The following is a 14,350-nucleotide window of genomic DNA, read 5'->3' on the forward strand; positions in this document are numbered from 1 at the left end:
AACCAAGCATCCTGTAGCGAAAAGGTTATTCTCACCGGCATCGTGCGCGGGAAAACAAACAATCAGCCTCCTGAACTCTGCACAGCGCAGACCAGACTGGAATAGTTTGGTGCACTCGGCAGTTGAGACGGGGCTGTCCGCACGATAGCTCAAACGGGCCTCGGCTCAACAGCGCTCAGTCGATTTAATTACCCCGGACCACCCAGCCGCAACCGGATGCCCACCTCCTCCCCGCAAATCTCACGATCGTGCTGCTTATTCAAAATGTCATCCTCCGTGTTTCGGATTGTCGAGCACAATGTGCCTTGCCAGCACATCCGGGAGTATCCCGGCGCCACAGCTAATGAGCAAGAGGAGCCTCTGCGTCTCGCCGTAAAGCAATACATCCCGCTCGACAACCCTAACCCGCAACCGGGCGATGTGACGATCCTCGGCGCTCATGCCAATGGGTTTCCCAAGGTGCGTAGAAAATTCGTCAGGCTACCCGGATGCGAATCGCTGCAAGGGCAGAGAGTTGTTCTGGGGGCAGGGCAGTCAGACTCGATGTGCTTGATCAGGGAGGGAGGTCTTTTTGGCGGGCTGTAATCGTCCACGGGCGCAATTGTCCTACAAGAGCTAACCCATGATGATAGGAGCTGTACGAGCCTATGTGGGAGGAAATCTATTCCCGGTCAAAGGCCAACGGGTTCCGAATTCGAAGTATCTGGATGGCCGATGTCGCCCATCAGGGCGAGAGCGGGATTATCAATGAGGACTCATTAGGGAACGATCGTATGCGAGCCACACTTCCAACCTCGGTCTTGGAGCAATGAGTGAGTGCTGACCGATTCTCACAGCCAGCTGGTTTGACCATCCCCGGGATCTCCTTCATCTCATCAATGTCAAGCGGGCGGAAATGCCCCGACCTATTGTCGGTATAGGCCACAGCATGGGCGGTGCGCATCTGTCAGTCTTTCCTCGAATTCCGTTTCGCTATCTTGTCGTTTGACACAATCTCTCTGTCACTGAGCTAACGAGCATGATTGGAGGTCGGCAGCGTACAACTTTGCCTGATGCATCCCCGGCTCATCCACACTTTGATCCTTTTGGACCCCGTCATTCAGAGACAGACAACTCAATTAGACGGTCTGAACATGATAGCGCACCAACGTCGAATCGCAAAGACAACCCAACTATCCACCTACAGACGCGATATGTGGCCGTCCCGCAAAGCCGCCGCCGAAGGATTCAAGCGCAGCCCTTTCTATCAAGCGTGGGACCCCCGCGTGCTCGACCGCTGGGTTCAATATGGCCTCCGCGATCTCCCAACAGCCATCCATCCGCTCGATCCCAACACAGCCATCGATCCAAACAATCCGCCCGTCACCCTCCGCACTACCCTTCATCAAGAAGTCTTCACCTTTTCACGGCCAAATTACACTCATGTGCCTGGTAGCGGCAAGCCCGTCAACCGCGTCACACACCCCGACCTGGACGCCGACCACCCAGACACCCACCCATTCTATCGCCCGGAACCGGCCCGTATTTTCTCCCAACTCCCATATCTGCGTCCAAGCGTGCTATACATCTTCGCCGGAAAGTCAGACATGTGCCTTCCGGAGATGAGAGCGGATAAGCTCGCAAATACGGGCACGGGACTCGGAGGCAGCGGCGGTGTTGCCAAGGGTCGTGTGCAAGATGTTTTTCTCGAGAATTTTGGCCACCTGCTCGCTCAGGAGGCGGTCAATGAATGTGCCGAGGCGGCTGTTTGCTGGCTGACCCCAGAGCTGCGACGCTGGCGTGATGAGGAGGAGAGCTTCCGTTCGGCGTGGAGTCAGAAATCCAAGGTCCAGAAGATGACCATTGATCAGGCCTGGCTCGACCATGTCCCTGCTCCAGAACGTCGCCCGACCAACGGGGAGAAGAAGATGGCGGCTGAATCCAAGCTATGATGGAACGAGATTGTACTTCAAGGTATATTATAACACAGTGCGTGGCAAACTGTAAAGAGGGACAAGTTTAATTAGACTTGCAAAGACCCTCTTTGAGAGCCACATGGCAGTAGATCTTTTTTCGATTCCTGTGGAGAGGAGGAGCGGGCGAAAAGGAGGTAAATGGACACATTTGGCTCCATCTCCTACGAAGAGTCATTTTTCTTGTTGAACTCAAATTGGCTATAGACGACAAAGGCTTACAAAGGTCAAATGAAAGTGAATCAGCAAAAGTCATGAATTCAAACCCCTTCCCGGCCCGGTGGCGACTTCTCCACTCATGCTTTAGTCCATGAGTCGGACGACAGCTATCTTCGAGTAGTTCCTGACACAAACTTGGTCCTACAGAGACCATGGGTATGCTTTGTCTGAAAAAGAGTAGCAACGGGGTGTTTTGCGCGACATGAAAGACCGTGAAGCGCGCATTGAAGATCAAGTCGACTTTTTGGCCCGGGACACACCATTCTCGGACCGGGGATTGGTGCAAACAATTTCCGGAATGTGCCAAAAGTGTGCCCAGCGCAGGTGGAAGTCATCTTGTCGGCCGTTGAGGCAGTGACGCAGCCAGATACCCCAGGTGATGTACAGGTATGCTCCAATTCCGGTCATGACATGCCTGGAGATTACAGGGGAAATTAGCCATTAGCATATCTGCCCCCAAAAACCGAAGGAGAAAAGAACAAAAGGTACTTACCACCACCCATGGCCCTCTAAAAAGATACCCCATGGCAATCCTACGGTCCGTCGCCACGAACGGATCCGGGAACAGTATTGATTGTCGAGGAACCAGATGAAAAAGCCTCCCAAAAACATACTGAGTCCATAACCTACCATGAACCACATCGTCTTCAGTGTTTTCATATCACGTTCATTCTCAAAACGCTGACGTTCCTTGGTCGGCACGGACAGGCCCTGCTTTTTCCGTTCGAGACGATCTTCTTCGCGAGAGCGACGCCATTTCGGGCGTAAGGTGGTCTCCATCGTGTGCATACTGCGGAAGACGACGACCGTCGTCAAGAGTGCATATGCAGTTTGATGGAACACTGGGTCTTGCAGATAATGATAGTAGAGCGTGATGAAGACAGCTAGACTCGTGAGAGCGACAGCCAGGACAATGCGAAATCCTACTGGACGGGTATACGAGAAGGAAGCATAGGCCATCAGACAAGTCGTATAGATCATGGAGAGTTCATCGACCAGTTGCATCGGGTCTGTCAATGTGCGATGATGCAAATTAGCACGCGGTAGCCTGAAGACCATCCACGAGACCTCGCTGGTCATACAGCACCACATCCTTCCTCCAAACCATATATGTAGATGGGTTCCACTCACAAGTCAAGGTAGAATGGAAGAGGAAGCTTCCAGTACCAACAACCAAATAGCCCAAAAAGGATATCAAGAAGATTCGGTCGTGTCCATTCCGGCGACAGCTCAAAATACCCTTCACTCCAAGCCACATGAACAAAAGGTTCGTAAAGGCATTGACGATTTCGGCGGAGTAGATTGTAACATAGTAATCCTTGAAACGACCGCAGATTAGCCCGATTCTATAGTGAGTTGGGTGAATAGCGTGATCTGGCAGATTGTGGGGTGATGGCAGATCAAGTGAAGCAACCACGTCCCAGACGTCTACAGATGGGATGACGTACCTCCTCACACCAGTTTAATGTCGAGGTGACAGGGCTCCAGTATCCATCCTTTTCAGGCGGATATGGTATATGGGGCAGAGACCACCGCATGGCAGGATGATGGATGAGAGAGGTGATGATAAGGAAAGAAAAGAACTTCAGAACGAGAATACTTCAGTAAGGGCAGTAGCTTTCCCCGTGTCCCAATGATGCTTGATCCCAAGGCACCCCGCAAAAAACAGACGCTGATTGGCTCCTCAATGCCTCCGTGAGTTGCCGGCCGCTTGCGGCTGTTTTTGGCCGCATTGGCAATGATCCAAACGGAAGACTGAAAGACGATCAACAAGGTTTTTGTCGGTCGCCCGGTCTTCAGAAGCTCAGCCATTTCCACTCATGCTCATCGTTTCAATCTTGTCAGTCAAAGTTATCTCACCGTCCTTGTCTAGTGCGCGACCGTCTCACGAGCTTTTGGGTTCACCCAAAAGTCCTATTGTTCATGTGATCTTCGCGATATCGGCAAGCCGCCACTAGTGGAGACACTAGAGCTTATCGTGTTATCGATAGTCCCGATAAGGCTGGCACGATCTCCGACCGAGGCCAACCCTCCGATTCTCCCGCTCAGATCTTGGATGACTTCACCGACCTGACCGACTCTGAGCACAATTTGTCTTCATTTTATCTCTACCTCATTCACCTCACTCACCACGCTCCTTGGAACAAACAGACTCTCTTTTTTTCACTGGATATCTGATTTCATCCCAATTTGTTTCCGTCATGGGAAGATAGTCATTTTCGACTTCATTTCTCAACTGTGACCGTTCCGGCGAATGCGCTCGGGTCTTAGACTCGGTCAATCGTGGAATTTCACCGCGCCGAACATTGCAATTCGATCCCGGTTCGCAAAGACTCTGAATCTTCATTCAAAAAAATAATTGCCACCACCTTGCTAGCTGCAGCATCATAACGTGGGCTAGTCGGCACGAAAAGCCATGTCAGACAAAAGCGTTTTTGCGCCGGCGAACGTGAAGAAGAGCAATGCTACCTCTACCTGTATGCCAGTCATCCCCTCTACGGCGGAAGCTTCATCAAGTCAATTTTTTTGGTGTTTTAAGAATGTATGACCACTAGCTAACAAATCTTCCCCGTGTTCTCCTAATCAACTCAGCATCCAAAACCGTTTTCCACTTTGCAGCCGGTCTTTGCTCCGGCCTGACCTCCTCCATTCTCCTCCAGCCAGCCGATCTCCTCAAAACCCGAGTCCAGCAAGCCGGCAAAGCCAATGCTCTTCTCCCAACCCTCAAAGCGATCCTCTCCTCTCAAAATCCAATCCGCGGACTCTGGCGCGGAACATTACCCTCGGCCCTTCGTACAGGATTCGGTTCCGCCCTCTACTTCACCAGCCTGAACGCCCTTCGACAGACCATCGCACAGTCCAACCCTCCCCTCATCCTGACCAATGCAGCCTCAGCAGCGGGAAACTCATCTTCCGCCCTACCTAAACTCTCAAATACGGCCAACCTAGCCACCGGAGCTGTCGCCCGCGTCGCCGCAGGCTTCGTCATGATGCCCGTGACTGTGCTCAAAGTCCGCTATGAATCAGACTTCTACGCCTACCGCAGTCTCTTGGGAGCCGGTCGCGATATCGTTCGTACAGAAGGCGTTCGCGGACTCTTCGCGGGTTTCGGCGCCACCGCGGCCCGAGACGCTCCCTACGCAGGCCTCTACGTCCTGCTCTACGAACAATTAAAGCGTCGTCTTGCGCACATGACCGCGATCGACCCTACGCTTCCCTCTGACGGGAAATCCTCGGTAGCCGTATCCTCTTCATCGATCAATTTTGTCTCCGGAGCCGCGGCCGCCGGTCTGGCCACTGCCATCACGAATCCTTTCGACGCGGTGAAAACCCGCCTGCAACTCATGCCGGCCAAGTACGGGAATATGGTCCGGGCAGTGCGCCTGATGGTGCAAGAAGACGGTATGCGCAGTCTCTTTGGAGGTCTGGGTCTACGAATGGGCCGTAAGGCATTGAGCTCCGCGCTGGCTTGGACAGTCTATGAGGAATTGATTCTTCGTGCGGAAAAGCGCTGGGCGGCCAAACATGAAATGAGTCTGTGAATGAGCAAGACAGTCAGTGCGTAACATAGTATGGCCCGAAAGTTGGGGAGTTCGTTGCGATCATCAACTCGAGGCGCCACATCAACGAGGAAAAATCTGCGGGGGGGGGGGAGAGAAAGGAAGAAATCTCGCAGAAGATCATGTATCATGTATCATTAGCTATCATCTCCTTATCAGTGAATGCAGCCGTGTCCTGCAGATGCCATCCCATATGCAGCCCTTGCATTTCAACCTTAGTCGTGCAGGGCAGATCCTGTACTTGCTGCAGAGCGGGTACAGTGGTTTGCTGTCACGGCCTATTCTTGATCCTCCGGGTGTACCTGACGATCGTAAGTGCCGTATTTACGCATGAAGTGAGATGAGCGACTATACGGATGGGACTTGGCCTGCTATGACCAAATATGTCCATCCTACTCCAGTTGACGTGCTTAGATGTGACCAAGTGACTTTGTCAAAAAAGAACAATTGAATTGCGCCCATATATTTGAACAAACTTGGAGAAAATTGCCCACAGAGGAATCAGATGACATAAAAAGCATGAGGAATAGGGAGATATTTCAAAAAAAAAAAAATACCATGAAATGGACAGATAAAATAAGAAGAGAAGAAAAAGAAAATAATATAAAGTCGTCAAATCGTGACTCGTGAATGGGCCGTTCTTTGCAAATAACATGCTGGTCCGTCCGGGGATCAGGCCAAGTCAGGCAGAATCGGCCTCAACTCCCAGCGGAGAAAAAGAAAATGAGGGACTGCACATCCCTTAGGACGGTACTTCCATGCCGACGAAGTATCAGAGTGTCCTTGACGCAGATGGAATCAACAAGGTACCGACCCAGCCGAGGTGTAGAGGGTTTCAGGGCAAGGGCTGTTTGCCTCGTCGTTAAGCAAAGATGCGGAGTCGGCGACTGGGGCTCTTCTTCCGCACCAGGTACATCTTGTCCTTGTTGCGGTCGTTGATTTTGAGTTCGGTGGTCGAGCTGGAGGTCTGCGCTACGAGCTTGCCCTCGCGAAGGCGACGAGTATGGGCGAAGAGCTCCTCCTGGAAATCTTCGGTGATCCAGCGCTTGATGATAATGTAGTTGCTATCACGCTGAAGGGGGGTAAAGGTAGAATGTTAGCCTGAACATCTGAATTACAACCGGGTATTGATCCTCAGGGAGGAAACATGCTCACCTCATCCCAGTCCCATGGCAGGTTGTAGGCGAGAAGAGTTTCGGGGAGAAGATGCTTGCGGTGAACCTGAGACCAAAGTGTTAGCATACGGACCACCACAAGTCGAATCGGCTCTGGCGCTCCTCTCTCACCTTGATCCAGGTTGTCTTTTCTTCGATGAATTCCTCCTTCACCGCAATCTCTTTGTGCTCTTTCTTTTCCTTCTTCTCCTCTTTCTTCTCCTTCTTCTCCTTTTCCTTCTTTTTGAGAATCTCTTCAATTTCTTCCTCGGTGTAGCCGAATTCGAGGCGCAGCCGCTCGCGGAATTCCCGATCTTTCTTGATCGCCTCCTCTTGCTGCCGCTGTCGGATCCGCTCCTGTTCCAACTTCCATTCCTCGACGGCGGCGGCTTTCATCGCCGCCTCTTGCTTCTTTTTCTCCTCCTCGGCGGCTGCTCGGCGGCGTTCTTCTTCCAGGAACTCCCTGCGCAGTTTCTCACGCTCCTCCTCTTCTTCCTTGGCCCGAATTGCTTTGCGTCGTTCCTCCTCGAGGAACTCTCGTCGCAGTTTCTCACGCTCCTCCTCTTCTTCCTTGGCCCGGGCTGCTTTGCGTCGTTCCTCCTCGAGGAACTCCCGTCGCATTCGCTCTCGCTCCTCTTCCTCTTCCTTTTGCCGGACAATCTCTTTCAACTTCTCCTCGCGAATTTTTTGTTTGAGTTCTTCCCGCTCGGCGGCTTCTTTCTCCGCCTCCTCGAGTCTCTTGAGCCGCCAGATCTTGTGCTCGGCGGCCTCGCGTTCCTGTTCCTCGAGTTTCTTCAGACGCCATTCCTTCTCCACATTTCGTCGCTCTTCCTCGGCACGATTCTTGCGTTCAAACCGCTCCAGTCGACGCAGTCGGTCGCTGATCTCGTCCTCGTACCACTCTTCCTCACGCAGGATTCGCGACTCGCGTGGATCACGCGGCTCGGCCCGCTCACGATGCTTCTCCAGCTCCCGTTCCAGCCGCTCAATCTCCTGCTGCTGTTTCCAGATCTCCAGATCCTGCCGCATATCGCTTCTCTCCAGCAACTTTTGGTTCAGTAAGAGTTCGGGATCCCGTTCGCGCCCGCGTTCATGTTCTCGCTCCACGTGCACCTGCTGCACCTGCTTGGGTGAGGCTTCGCGCGAGATGGCGGCGGCGGCGGCAGCCCGACGACGTGGCGATACCACCTCCTCGTCCCAGTCGGGCTCATAGATCTTTTGCTGGACCCGGCGAGGCTTGTTGGTATTGCTCGTGTCAGAGCGCTGAGCCTGCTCATTAAAGATCATGACGGCGGGGGGGGCGGCGGCGGCGGCACCTCGGCGCGCTCGCGGTGTCGGCGGCCACCGGTGGAGGCCGATCGGTGCACCCGCGTGGTCTGCTGCACCGGGACCATGAGAGTTTCGCGGAACTCTGGACGGTGATGGCGGGAGACGGAGCGTCGACGGACGGTCGCACGACCGCCTCTTCGGCCGCCCGCATGGATGGAGATGTCGGTCTCGGAGAAATCCGACTCATCGGATTCATAGTAGAATTCTTGAGGCATGGTGAAATGGAGGCTGCGGGCCTGTTGCGGAAGTTGGGCGTGTGCTGATCAGCGACAAAGTATAGAAGAGATGACCCTTTGGATCTCCCAGTCGTGGCTAAATCACCAGGTCCGGGTGGATTTCGTTCCAAATGCCTGGGGGGGGGGGGGAAAGGCACAGGCCGAGTCCAAGAATCAGATGACGCAGGCTGTCGGTCCTGAGGACAAGGATGCGGGGCTGGATAAGACGGAAGAACAGAAGAAGACCAAGTGGAAATGCTGCGGTGATGGAGACTCGAGCAGGACGGGCTCGTCAGGACGCCTCCCGGTCACGTTTTTGTCTAATCTGGGAGTCTTTGACTATGTGAAATATTGCGCCTGTAATCTCTTCCGATCCGAGAAAATCTCAGGAGGGTTGAGAGTTCGAGGAGGACTAGAAAGTGAGAAAGACGACGACCGCCACACTTGGAGAGAGGGGGGGCAAGAGTGGGGGGGAGCGAAAACGGCTCGTGAATCGACGATCGCTCAGCTGAAAAGCGACGGGAAGGGGCTGGGATGAGAGAGGAAGAGAGAGAAGATGACCTCAAAAAGGCAACCTCTGGCGTGGTCGGTCGACCGCTATTTATTCGAAGCGGGATTGGACCATCTCCAGACCAGTTCTTGGGGGGGGGAAAGGGAAAAGGGTTGGTCGATTTCGATCGCACTCTGTCTTCCTCCGTTGTACAAAATGGGCGTTACGAATCATTTCGAACTTGTCCACTCGTCCACGAGGACTGGCCAGTCGACTGTAAACCGCAGCCGCCATGCCGCACGGGTTGCATAACCATATCAGCCTCAGTCCATGGGCGGGACGTCCGATCGAGGCCGATTGCCACAATGGACAGTCCTGTACAGCGGACAGGGGATTGGGGATGCCTCCTGCACGCCATCCCGTCACGTTGATGCTTCCAACGATCCGCTCGCAGAGAGGTTGGATGCCTGAAGAATCTCTCTGACAGATTATCTTTTTCTTCCCCTGTTTGGGCCCGTGGTTCCAACCATGGCGGTGGCTTTCCATGGTTCTGGTGTTGATGTCCAACTGAAGTCGGAAATCGGTGCCACCTTCAACCACGAGTCACCTGCGAGGTACCTCCTCCTCTCCTGACTGACTCTTAACCTCCCGTGGTACCTTTGGAGCCCCTCTTCTTCCAAGAAAGTCGCGGGATAACATCATCGCCTCCACTCCCGTTGGGACTCGCCCAGTTCCAAACTCCACTTGGGCACCCGAGTCCATGACAGCTCTGGGCCCTTCTCCACCTCCCAACCCAGAGCAGAGAGGGTCATTCGGCTTCACATCCAGTCCCGTACTAACTCAAACATCACATCGACATATACCTCCTTCGATGTAGTATTCCACTGTTGGAATTCACCGCGCTAGCCACACATAAGAAGCGCCAGCCCTAACCGCTTAAAGGCCCTCCCCGACGTATCCACGAAAATTACCCAGTCAATCGCCCGCCCGCGCCTGTCCTGCAGCCCATTCATTCGCGTCAACCGGTCTATGCACAAGCCCCTGAGCGCTTCGAGACGATTGAGAAGCCTGGGCACTGCGATCCAGGGACACGACCTCGCTCGGGATTCTTCAGATTTTCAGATCCAGAGGGGTTCATCCAATCCGTCAGTCCGCCCAATCACGAGTGACGCGTCTCCTGGGGTTTCAGGCGTTTCTCTCTGACAATCTCTCTTTGCTCGCTTGGGTACCCATTGTCGCTGGGGTGAAACGTGGATCTCACAAGATTGGGCAGCCAACCCCTCCGCCGTCCGTTCGGAGCCTCTCTCCATCCCAAGGCCCCGGTAGTGTCTCGAGGAACTACAAAGGCTCCACTTTTCGAGGCACAAGGCATGAAGTGTCCTGATAGTAAATGCCGACCTTTTTGGGCCTTTGAATTGCTTTGGTATTTCTCACTCCAAGCTTGTTGCTAGTCACTATGCCGTCTATTGTGTCGAAGACAGGGTAAGCCATCGATTCCTGAGGAGACCATGAGTAAACTAAGTGAATATTGAATATTAAGATTGATATCAAGACAAGGGCACCTCTGATTTGAAAATCGAAAGATTAAATAGAACAGCCACCGTACGATAACATATCTTTTTTCGGGTTAAGATAGTAGGTCTAGGTAAGCACCTTAGGTTGTTCAGTAGTACAAGCCCTGGCCGATCTTCAAGACCAGGTCCAGAATCTTTTCTGTAGAAAGCATTGCCAAATAAACATGCCTCTCTGCCCAATAGCACAGAAGTATCTTCGCCAGGCAGGCTGAAAGCGGAGAGCTAACTCGGGTCCCAGTAAGCCTTTACGAACCAATGCCTCACAGGTCTTTGTCTCCTTTGCAGAATCAATGAAGATGTATTCTGCATTCGAGATGATATCCGTTGCCTTGCGCTTAAAGTCATACGCTAGCAAGGCCATTGTTGAATAGACATTGTGCCAACAAGCAGAAATAAGACCATCAGAAACTTGATTGCGCTTTACTTCTGGAAACTCCATTTCCCAGAAATCGGCGATCCCACTCGGCGGCGCTGAGGATAATATCGTCATAGGGTTCATGGCCATGTACCATAAATTATAGGAGTGTCCTAACCGCAAACTGTTCAGTTCTAGCGGAGCAGAGGCTCGATTCATGCCACCCACGTTATGCCTTTTTCGTCGGAGCGAGCCCTTCTCGCATCAATTACACAATACTGTAGGGACATTCCTTATTGAAGGAGGACCTAGTAAAAGTGCACAACAAAAGAAGTCCATACCAAAGACAAATAATGAATTACGCATCATAAATACAAGTATGCGAGTACTCCATATAGTATCATTTTCCATCGGCTGTCTGGGCCCAAAGACCTCTCTACCCTTGCAGTCATCGCGAGGAAAATGCGAGGTAGTACTGGCAACGTTATTTTTCCTGCCTTTTTCTACCCCCGCAGTTATTACATCCATCACTAGGGATCAGTCTGCCGGGTGTCTCAACCTTATGAGGGCAAGCACGCGTAGTTATATTGTAGGTTCTCTTGCAGTGTATGAGATCAGAAAATTTGAGGAAGAAGAGTCCCTTTTATAATCACGAGCCTTGCTCGATATGAAACTGTTAGGATTGCTACTTTTGAGAGTTGATAAGCCTTGCTAGGCGCCACCTATAAACAGAAATGTTCGTGGTAAGAAGGCTGGTTATTTGACCAAAGACATATCCGGGATTCCTTACATTTTCTAGCTGGGAATCCAGGCACGCCCCAATATGCTAGTCACGTAGTCATATCTCATAGACAGGGTTCCCGCTCGATCTTTGCAACTTCATCCCGAACCACGTCCAAAGGGGGTTCCGGTGATTTTTTCGTCAAGGCTCCAGCTTCTATGGCACCTGTGATTGACTGAAGGCAGGCGTATCTGTGACAGGAATAAGAGGCTCCCGGCGCGTAGGTGACCACCATGCATTGGTCGAATGAGCTGCTCACGGCTAGCGCTTTATTAGCGCCTCGCCCACAATCTAGACCAGCGGGCTACATCGATGGAAGAGTAGACCAAATTGCGGCTCCTCGCGCCATTCACATCTTTTCTGACGTGGCTGAAAGACAAATCGGAGTGGGAGAAGTCTACCACAGTGGACGTAATTCTTTCTCCATGTCGACATCATTTCAGGCCCACGTAGCCCCCTTGCCAGCACCCAACTCATTTCAATTCTTCATGCACGCCCACCCGATTTCAATATTTGTTCCAAGTTCTCGCGACTGTTCTTATGCGTGGTTTCGTGGTAGTGCAGCTTCTTCTCCAGGTTGGTAATATCCAAAGCAGCCTCGGCGCTCTCACGGGTGAGTCGCTTGTTGACCGTATCAATCGGGACGTTGACGAACCTGGTTCAAGCGAATGGTTAGCTGTCATTCTTTCCCCCCGTGCCATCGAGGCGCGCATTGCACTCCTCTATCGGAACGACGCAATTCGTCAGGCAAGGAGCAAACCCCCACATTTTCCCTACGCCTTCGTAGACCGGCGTTTCTGATGGTAATCCGGCAAGTTCTTTGGACGTCAGTTGCAGCATGCGGATATCACGCTGTTTCGTCGTGATTTGGGCCTTGGTGACCCCAATCTGTTGCTGGGAGGCAATGGCGCGAGCTTCGATTTCTTGCAGAATCTAGTGGATGGAATGAACATGAGCATTGTTTCAGGAAAATAGACCAAGTCACATGGGCGCAATTGATTTCTCATATTGGGAGAAAAAAAGACATATGGATCTCCAGTCCGTCTCACCTTCTGCAGTGCCTCGTTAGGAATAGACATTTTTGAGGGGTAAGTGCTGACACAAAAGCGCAGGTTTTATTTGGTTGGTCTGGTCGACCTGCAAGAGTTTCTGATTTTTGAGTGTTGAATAGATTGAAGAGATTGAAGAGATAAAAGTGTCCGGTGGCTGCGCTGCTGGATTTTCTTTTTTTGAGGCTCCAGACTCGGATATTATTGCGCAATAGACTGTGATTGTCGTGGGGAGCTTGTCACGATGATTTTGGTGGGGAACTGCTCTGCGGGCGGTGAGGACTGCGCATGTCCGGGTGTTGTTCCGCAGATGTGGAGGACACACTACTCAGCACGGTCACTGTAGCACACATGATTGAGACTAGACCCTCTATACCCACCGCAGATATTGTACCTTTGTACACTTTTACTTCGTTTGATAATCATTTTATTTATGTAAAGGTACCATTCCCCGATTCTCGACTTGACCTCATCCATGGACTTATTTCTTTCAACCATGGATATTTTTGACTGGATACTCGGCGACATTGAGGACCGACTTTCAAGGCCTCGATGGAAGAATACTCTGTCTATCTGATACCCATCCCTGGGCGGTCATCACAGCACTTGGATATGTGAATAAATCAGGTACGTAGAATCGAATTGAACGTCATGAATACCTATAGGCGAGATGCCAAGTGTAGGAAGTTGAAGTACCTACACATTCCATAGAGCGGACCTGCCCGCGACGAGCGTGCTTCCAAATATATCCCGCAGTCAAGTGAGCAGCACTTGAGGAGACACCCCCCCCTCCGGCCGTCCGTCCTGAACCTCCATGAACAACAAGAAGGTTACGGCCAAGGATAACCGTCCCGAAATCTGTTCAAAAGCCCAAATCCGTATTTTTCATCTCATCATCCATGCCACATCGAAGATAAAAACACCGGCAGATTCAAATGCCGTTGAGTGAAGGACGCCAACAGCATAATCTACCATTTATGTGTAGGGCTGACCGAATTGATTCGACCAATCAGACCCATTAAATGCCTCCGAGCTTCAAAACGCTCGGAGAACGAAAGCAATTTGATTGATATAACCAAATTTTGGTCGAATTTGCATACAACTGGGCTTGTGGTTTAGTGGTATAATACTCCCTTAGCATGGGAGTGGTCCGGGGTTCGATTCCCCGCGAGTCCATTTTTGCCTCGTGAAGATTTTCCTCTTCGGTGGATCGATTTCATCTTTTTTTCTTCATCTTGCTCCAAAGTGGAGTGGAACGAACGGGTAAAGTGGGCTGGAACCATGAGGTGGGCCGTTGCCCTATGTCCGAAGTCGAGAAGGGGTACCCCCCCTCCAACGACTATCGGATCTGCATCACGTATGGTTCGAATCGGTGGGGACTGGGGACTGTATTGATGGTGGGATACCTACAGCCTTGTGCTTCAATCAAAAGACAAAGGTCTTATGTTGTGGCTCCTCGTATACTGCAAAATATGTATCGAACATGTTAATCTGTGGAGTGTAGGGATGGACTCCGCACAAGCCGAGGCACAAATGAAATGAATACGACCGAGTCTCAAGGTCTACCTCCTTACCAGATGGGCCAAAATCTGACAAGTTGCAGAGTCACCGAACAGAAAAAAGCTGCTTATTGAATGAATTGCACCTGTATTGATTAAATCAGAGAGAGAGA

General features: G+C 51.8%; 9 protein-coding genes and 1 non-coding gene across 10 annotated transcripts; 6 read left to right on the forward strand and 4 right to left on the reverse strand.

Annotated features, from left to right (window-relative positions):
* Positions 1–264: 264 nt before the first annotated feature.
* On the forward strand, positions 265–1,931 carry POX_a01453 (Abhydrolase domain-containing protein mpaH; the record flags this gene model as incomplete). The annotated part of the gene is made up of 4 exons (XM_050110381.1): positions 265–459; positions 633–771; positions 837–945; positions 1,037–1,931. The coding sequence occupies 4 exons, from the start codon at positions 265–267 to the stop codon at positions 1,929–1,931; spliced, it is 1,338 nt and encodes a 445-aa protein (XP_049974149.1).
* A 471-nt stretch (positions 1,932–2,402) lies between these two features.
* POX_a01454 (uncharacterized protein) lies at positions 2,403–3,709 on the reverse strand (the record flags this gene model as incomplete). Its single annotated transcript, XM_050110382.1, has 4 exons — positions 2,403–2,586; positions 2,665–3,181; positions 3,303–3,489; positions 3,620–3,709. The coding sequence occupies 4 exons, from the start codon at positions 3,707–3,709 to the stop codon at positions 2,403–2,405; spliced, it is 978 nt and encodes a 325-aa protein (XP_049974150.1).
* An 878-nt stretch (positions 3,710–4,587) lies between these two features.
* POX_a01455 (Mitochondrial glycine transporter) lies at positions 4,588–5,713 on the forward strand (the record flags this gene model as incomplete). The annotated part of the gene is made up of 2 exons (XM_050110383.1): positions 4,588–4,648; positions 4,764–5,713. 2 exons carry the CDS (start codon positions 4,588–4,590, stop codon positions 5,711–5,713), a joined length of 1,011 nt encoding a protein of 336 aa, XP_049974151.1.
* An 880-nt stretch (positions 5,714–6,593) lies between these two features.
* On the reverse strand, positions 6,594–8,429 carry POX_a01456 (uncharacterized protein; the record flags this gene model as incomplete). Its single annotated transcript, XM_050110384.1, has 4 exons — positions 6,594–6,803; positions 6,887–6,952; positions 7,018–8,154; positions 8,202–8,429. The coding sequence occupies 4 exons, from the start codon at positions 8,427–8,429 to the stop codon at positions 6,594–6,596; spliced, it is 1,641 nt and encodes a 546-aa protein (XP_049974152.1).
* A 70-nt stretch (positions 8,430–8,499) lies between these two features.
* On the forward strand, positions 8,500–8,967 carry POX_a01457 (uncharacterized protein; the record flags this gene model as incomplete). Its single annotated transcript, XM_050110385.1, has 1 exon — positions 8,500–8,967. One exon carries the CDS (start codon positions 8,500–8,502, stop codon positions 8,965–8,967), a length of 468 nt encoding a protein of 155 aa, XP_049974153.1.
* Positions 8,968–9,447: 480 nt separating this feature from the next.
* POX_a01458 (uncharacterized protein) lies at positions 9,448–9,552 on the forward strand (the record flags this gene model as incomplete). Its single annotated transcript, XM_050110386.1, has 1 exon — positions 9,448–9,552. One exon carries the CDS (start codon positions 9,448–9,450, stop codon positions 9,550–9,552), a length of 105 nt encoding a protein of 34 aa, XP_049974154.1.
* A 1,030-nt stretch (positions 9,553–10,582) lies between these two features.
* On the reverse strand, positions 10,583–10,854 carry POX_a01459 (uncharacterized protein; the record flags this gene model as incomplete). The annotated part of the gene is made up of 2 exons (XM_050110387.1): positions 10,583–10,632; positions 10,743–10,854. 2 exons carry the CDS (start codon positions 10,852–10,854, stop codon positions 10,583–10,585), a joined length of 162 nt encoding a protein of 53 aa, XP_049974155.1.
* Positions 10,855–12,115: 1,261 nt separating this feature from the next.
* POX_a01460 (uncharacterized protein) lies at positions 12,116–12,708 on the reverse strand (the record flags this gene model as incomplete). The annotated part of the gene is made up of 3 exons (XM_050110388.1): positions 12,116–12,284; positions 12,390–12,562; positions 12,679–12,708. The coding sequence occupies 3 exons, from the start codon at positions 12,706–12,708 to the stop codon at positions 12,116–12,118; spliced, it is 372 nt and encodes a 123-aa protein (XP_049974156.1).
* Positions 12,709–13,492: 784 nt separating this feature from the next.
* POX_a01461 (uncharacterized protein) lies at positions 13,493–13,627 on the forward strand (the record flags this gene model as incomplete). Its single annotated transcript, XM_050110389.1, has 1 exon — positions 13,493–13,627. The coding sequence occupies one exon, from the start codon at positions 13,493–13,495 to the stop codon at positions 13,625–13,627; it is 135 nt and encodes a 44-aa protein (XP_049974157.1).
* A 155-nt stretch (positions 13,628–13,782) lies between these two features.
* Positions 13,783–13,854, forward strand: POX_tR021. Its single transcript has one exon. It is a non-coding gene; the product is annotated as a tRNA-Ala (tRNA).
* The last annotated feature ends 496 nt before the right edge of the window (positions 13,855–14,350 follow it).

The sequence above is a fragment of the Penicillium oxalicum genome, chromosome I, assembly GCF_001723175.1.
Source record: "Penicillium oxalicum strain HP7-1 chromosome I, whole genome shotgun sequence".
In the NCBI taxonomy this organism is placed as follows: domain Eukaryota; kingdom Fungi; phylum Ascomycota; class Eurotiomycetes; order Eurotiales; family Aspergillaceae; genus Penicillium; species Penicillium oxalicum.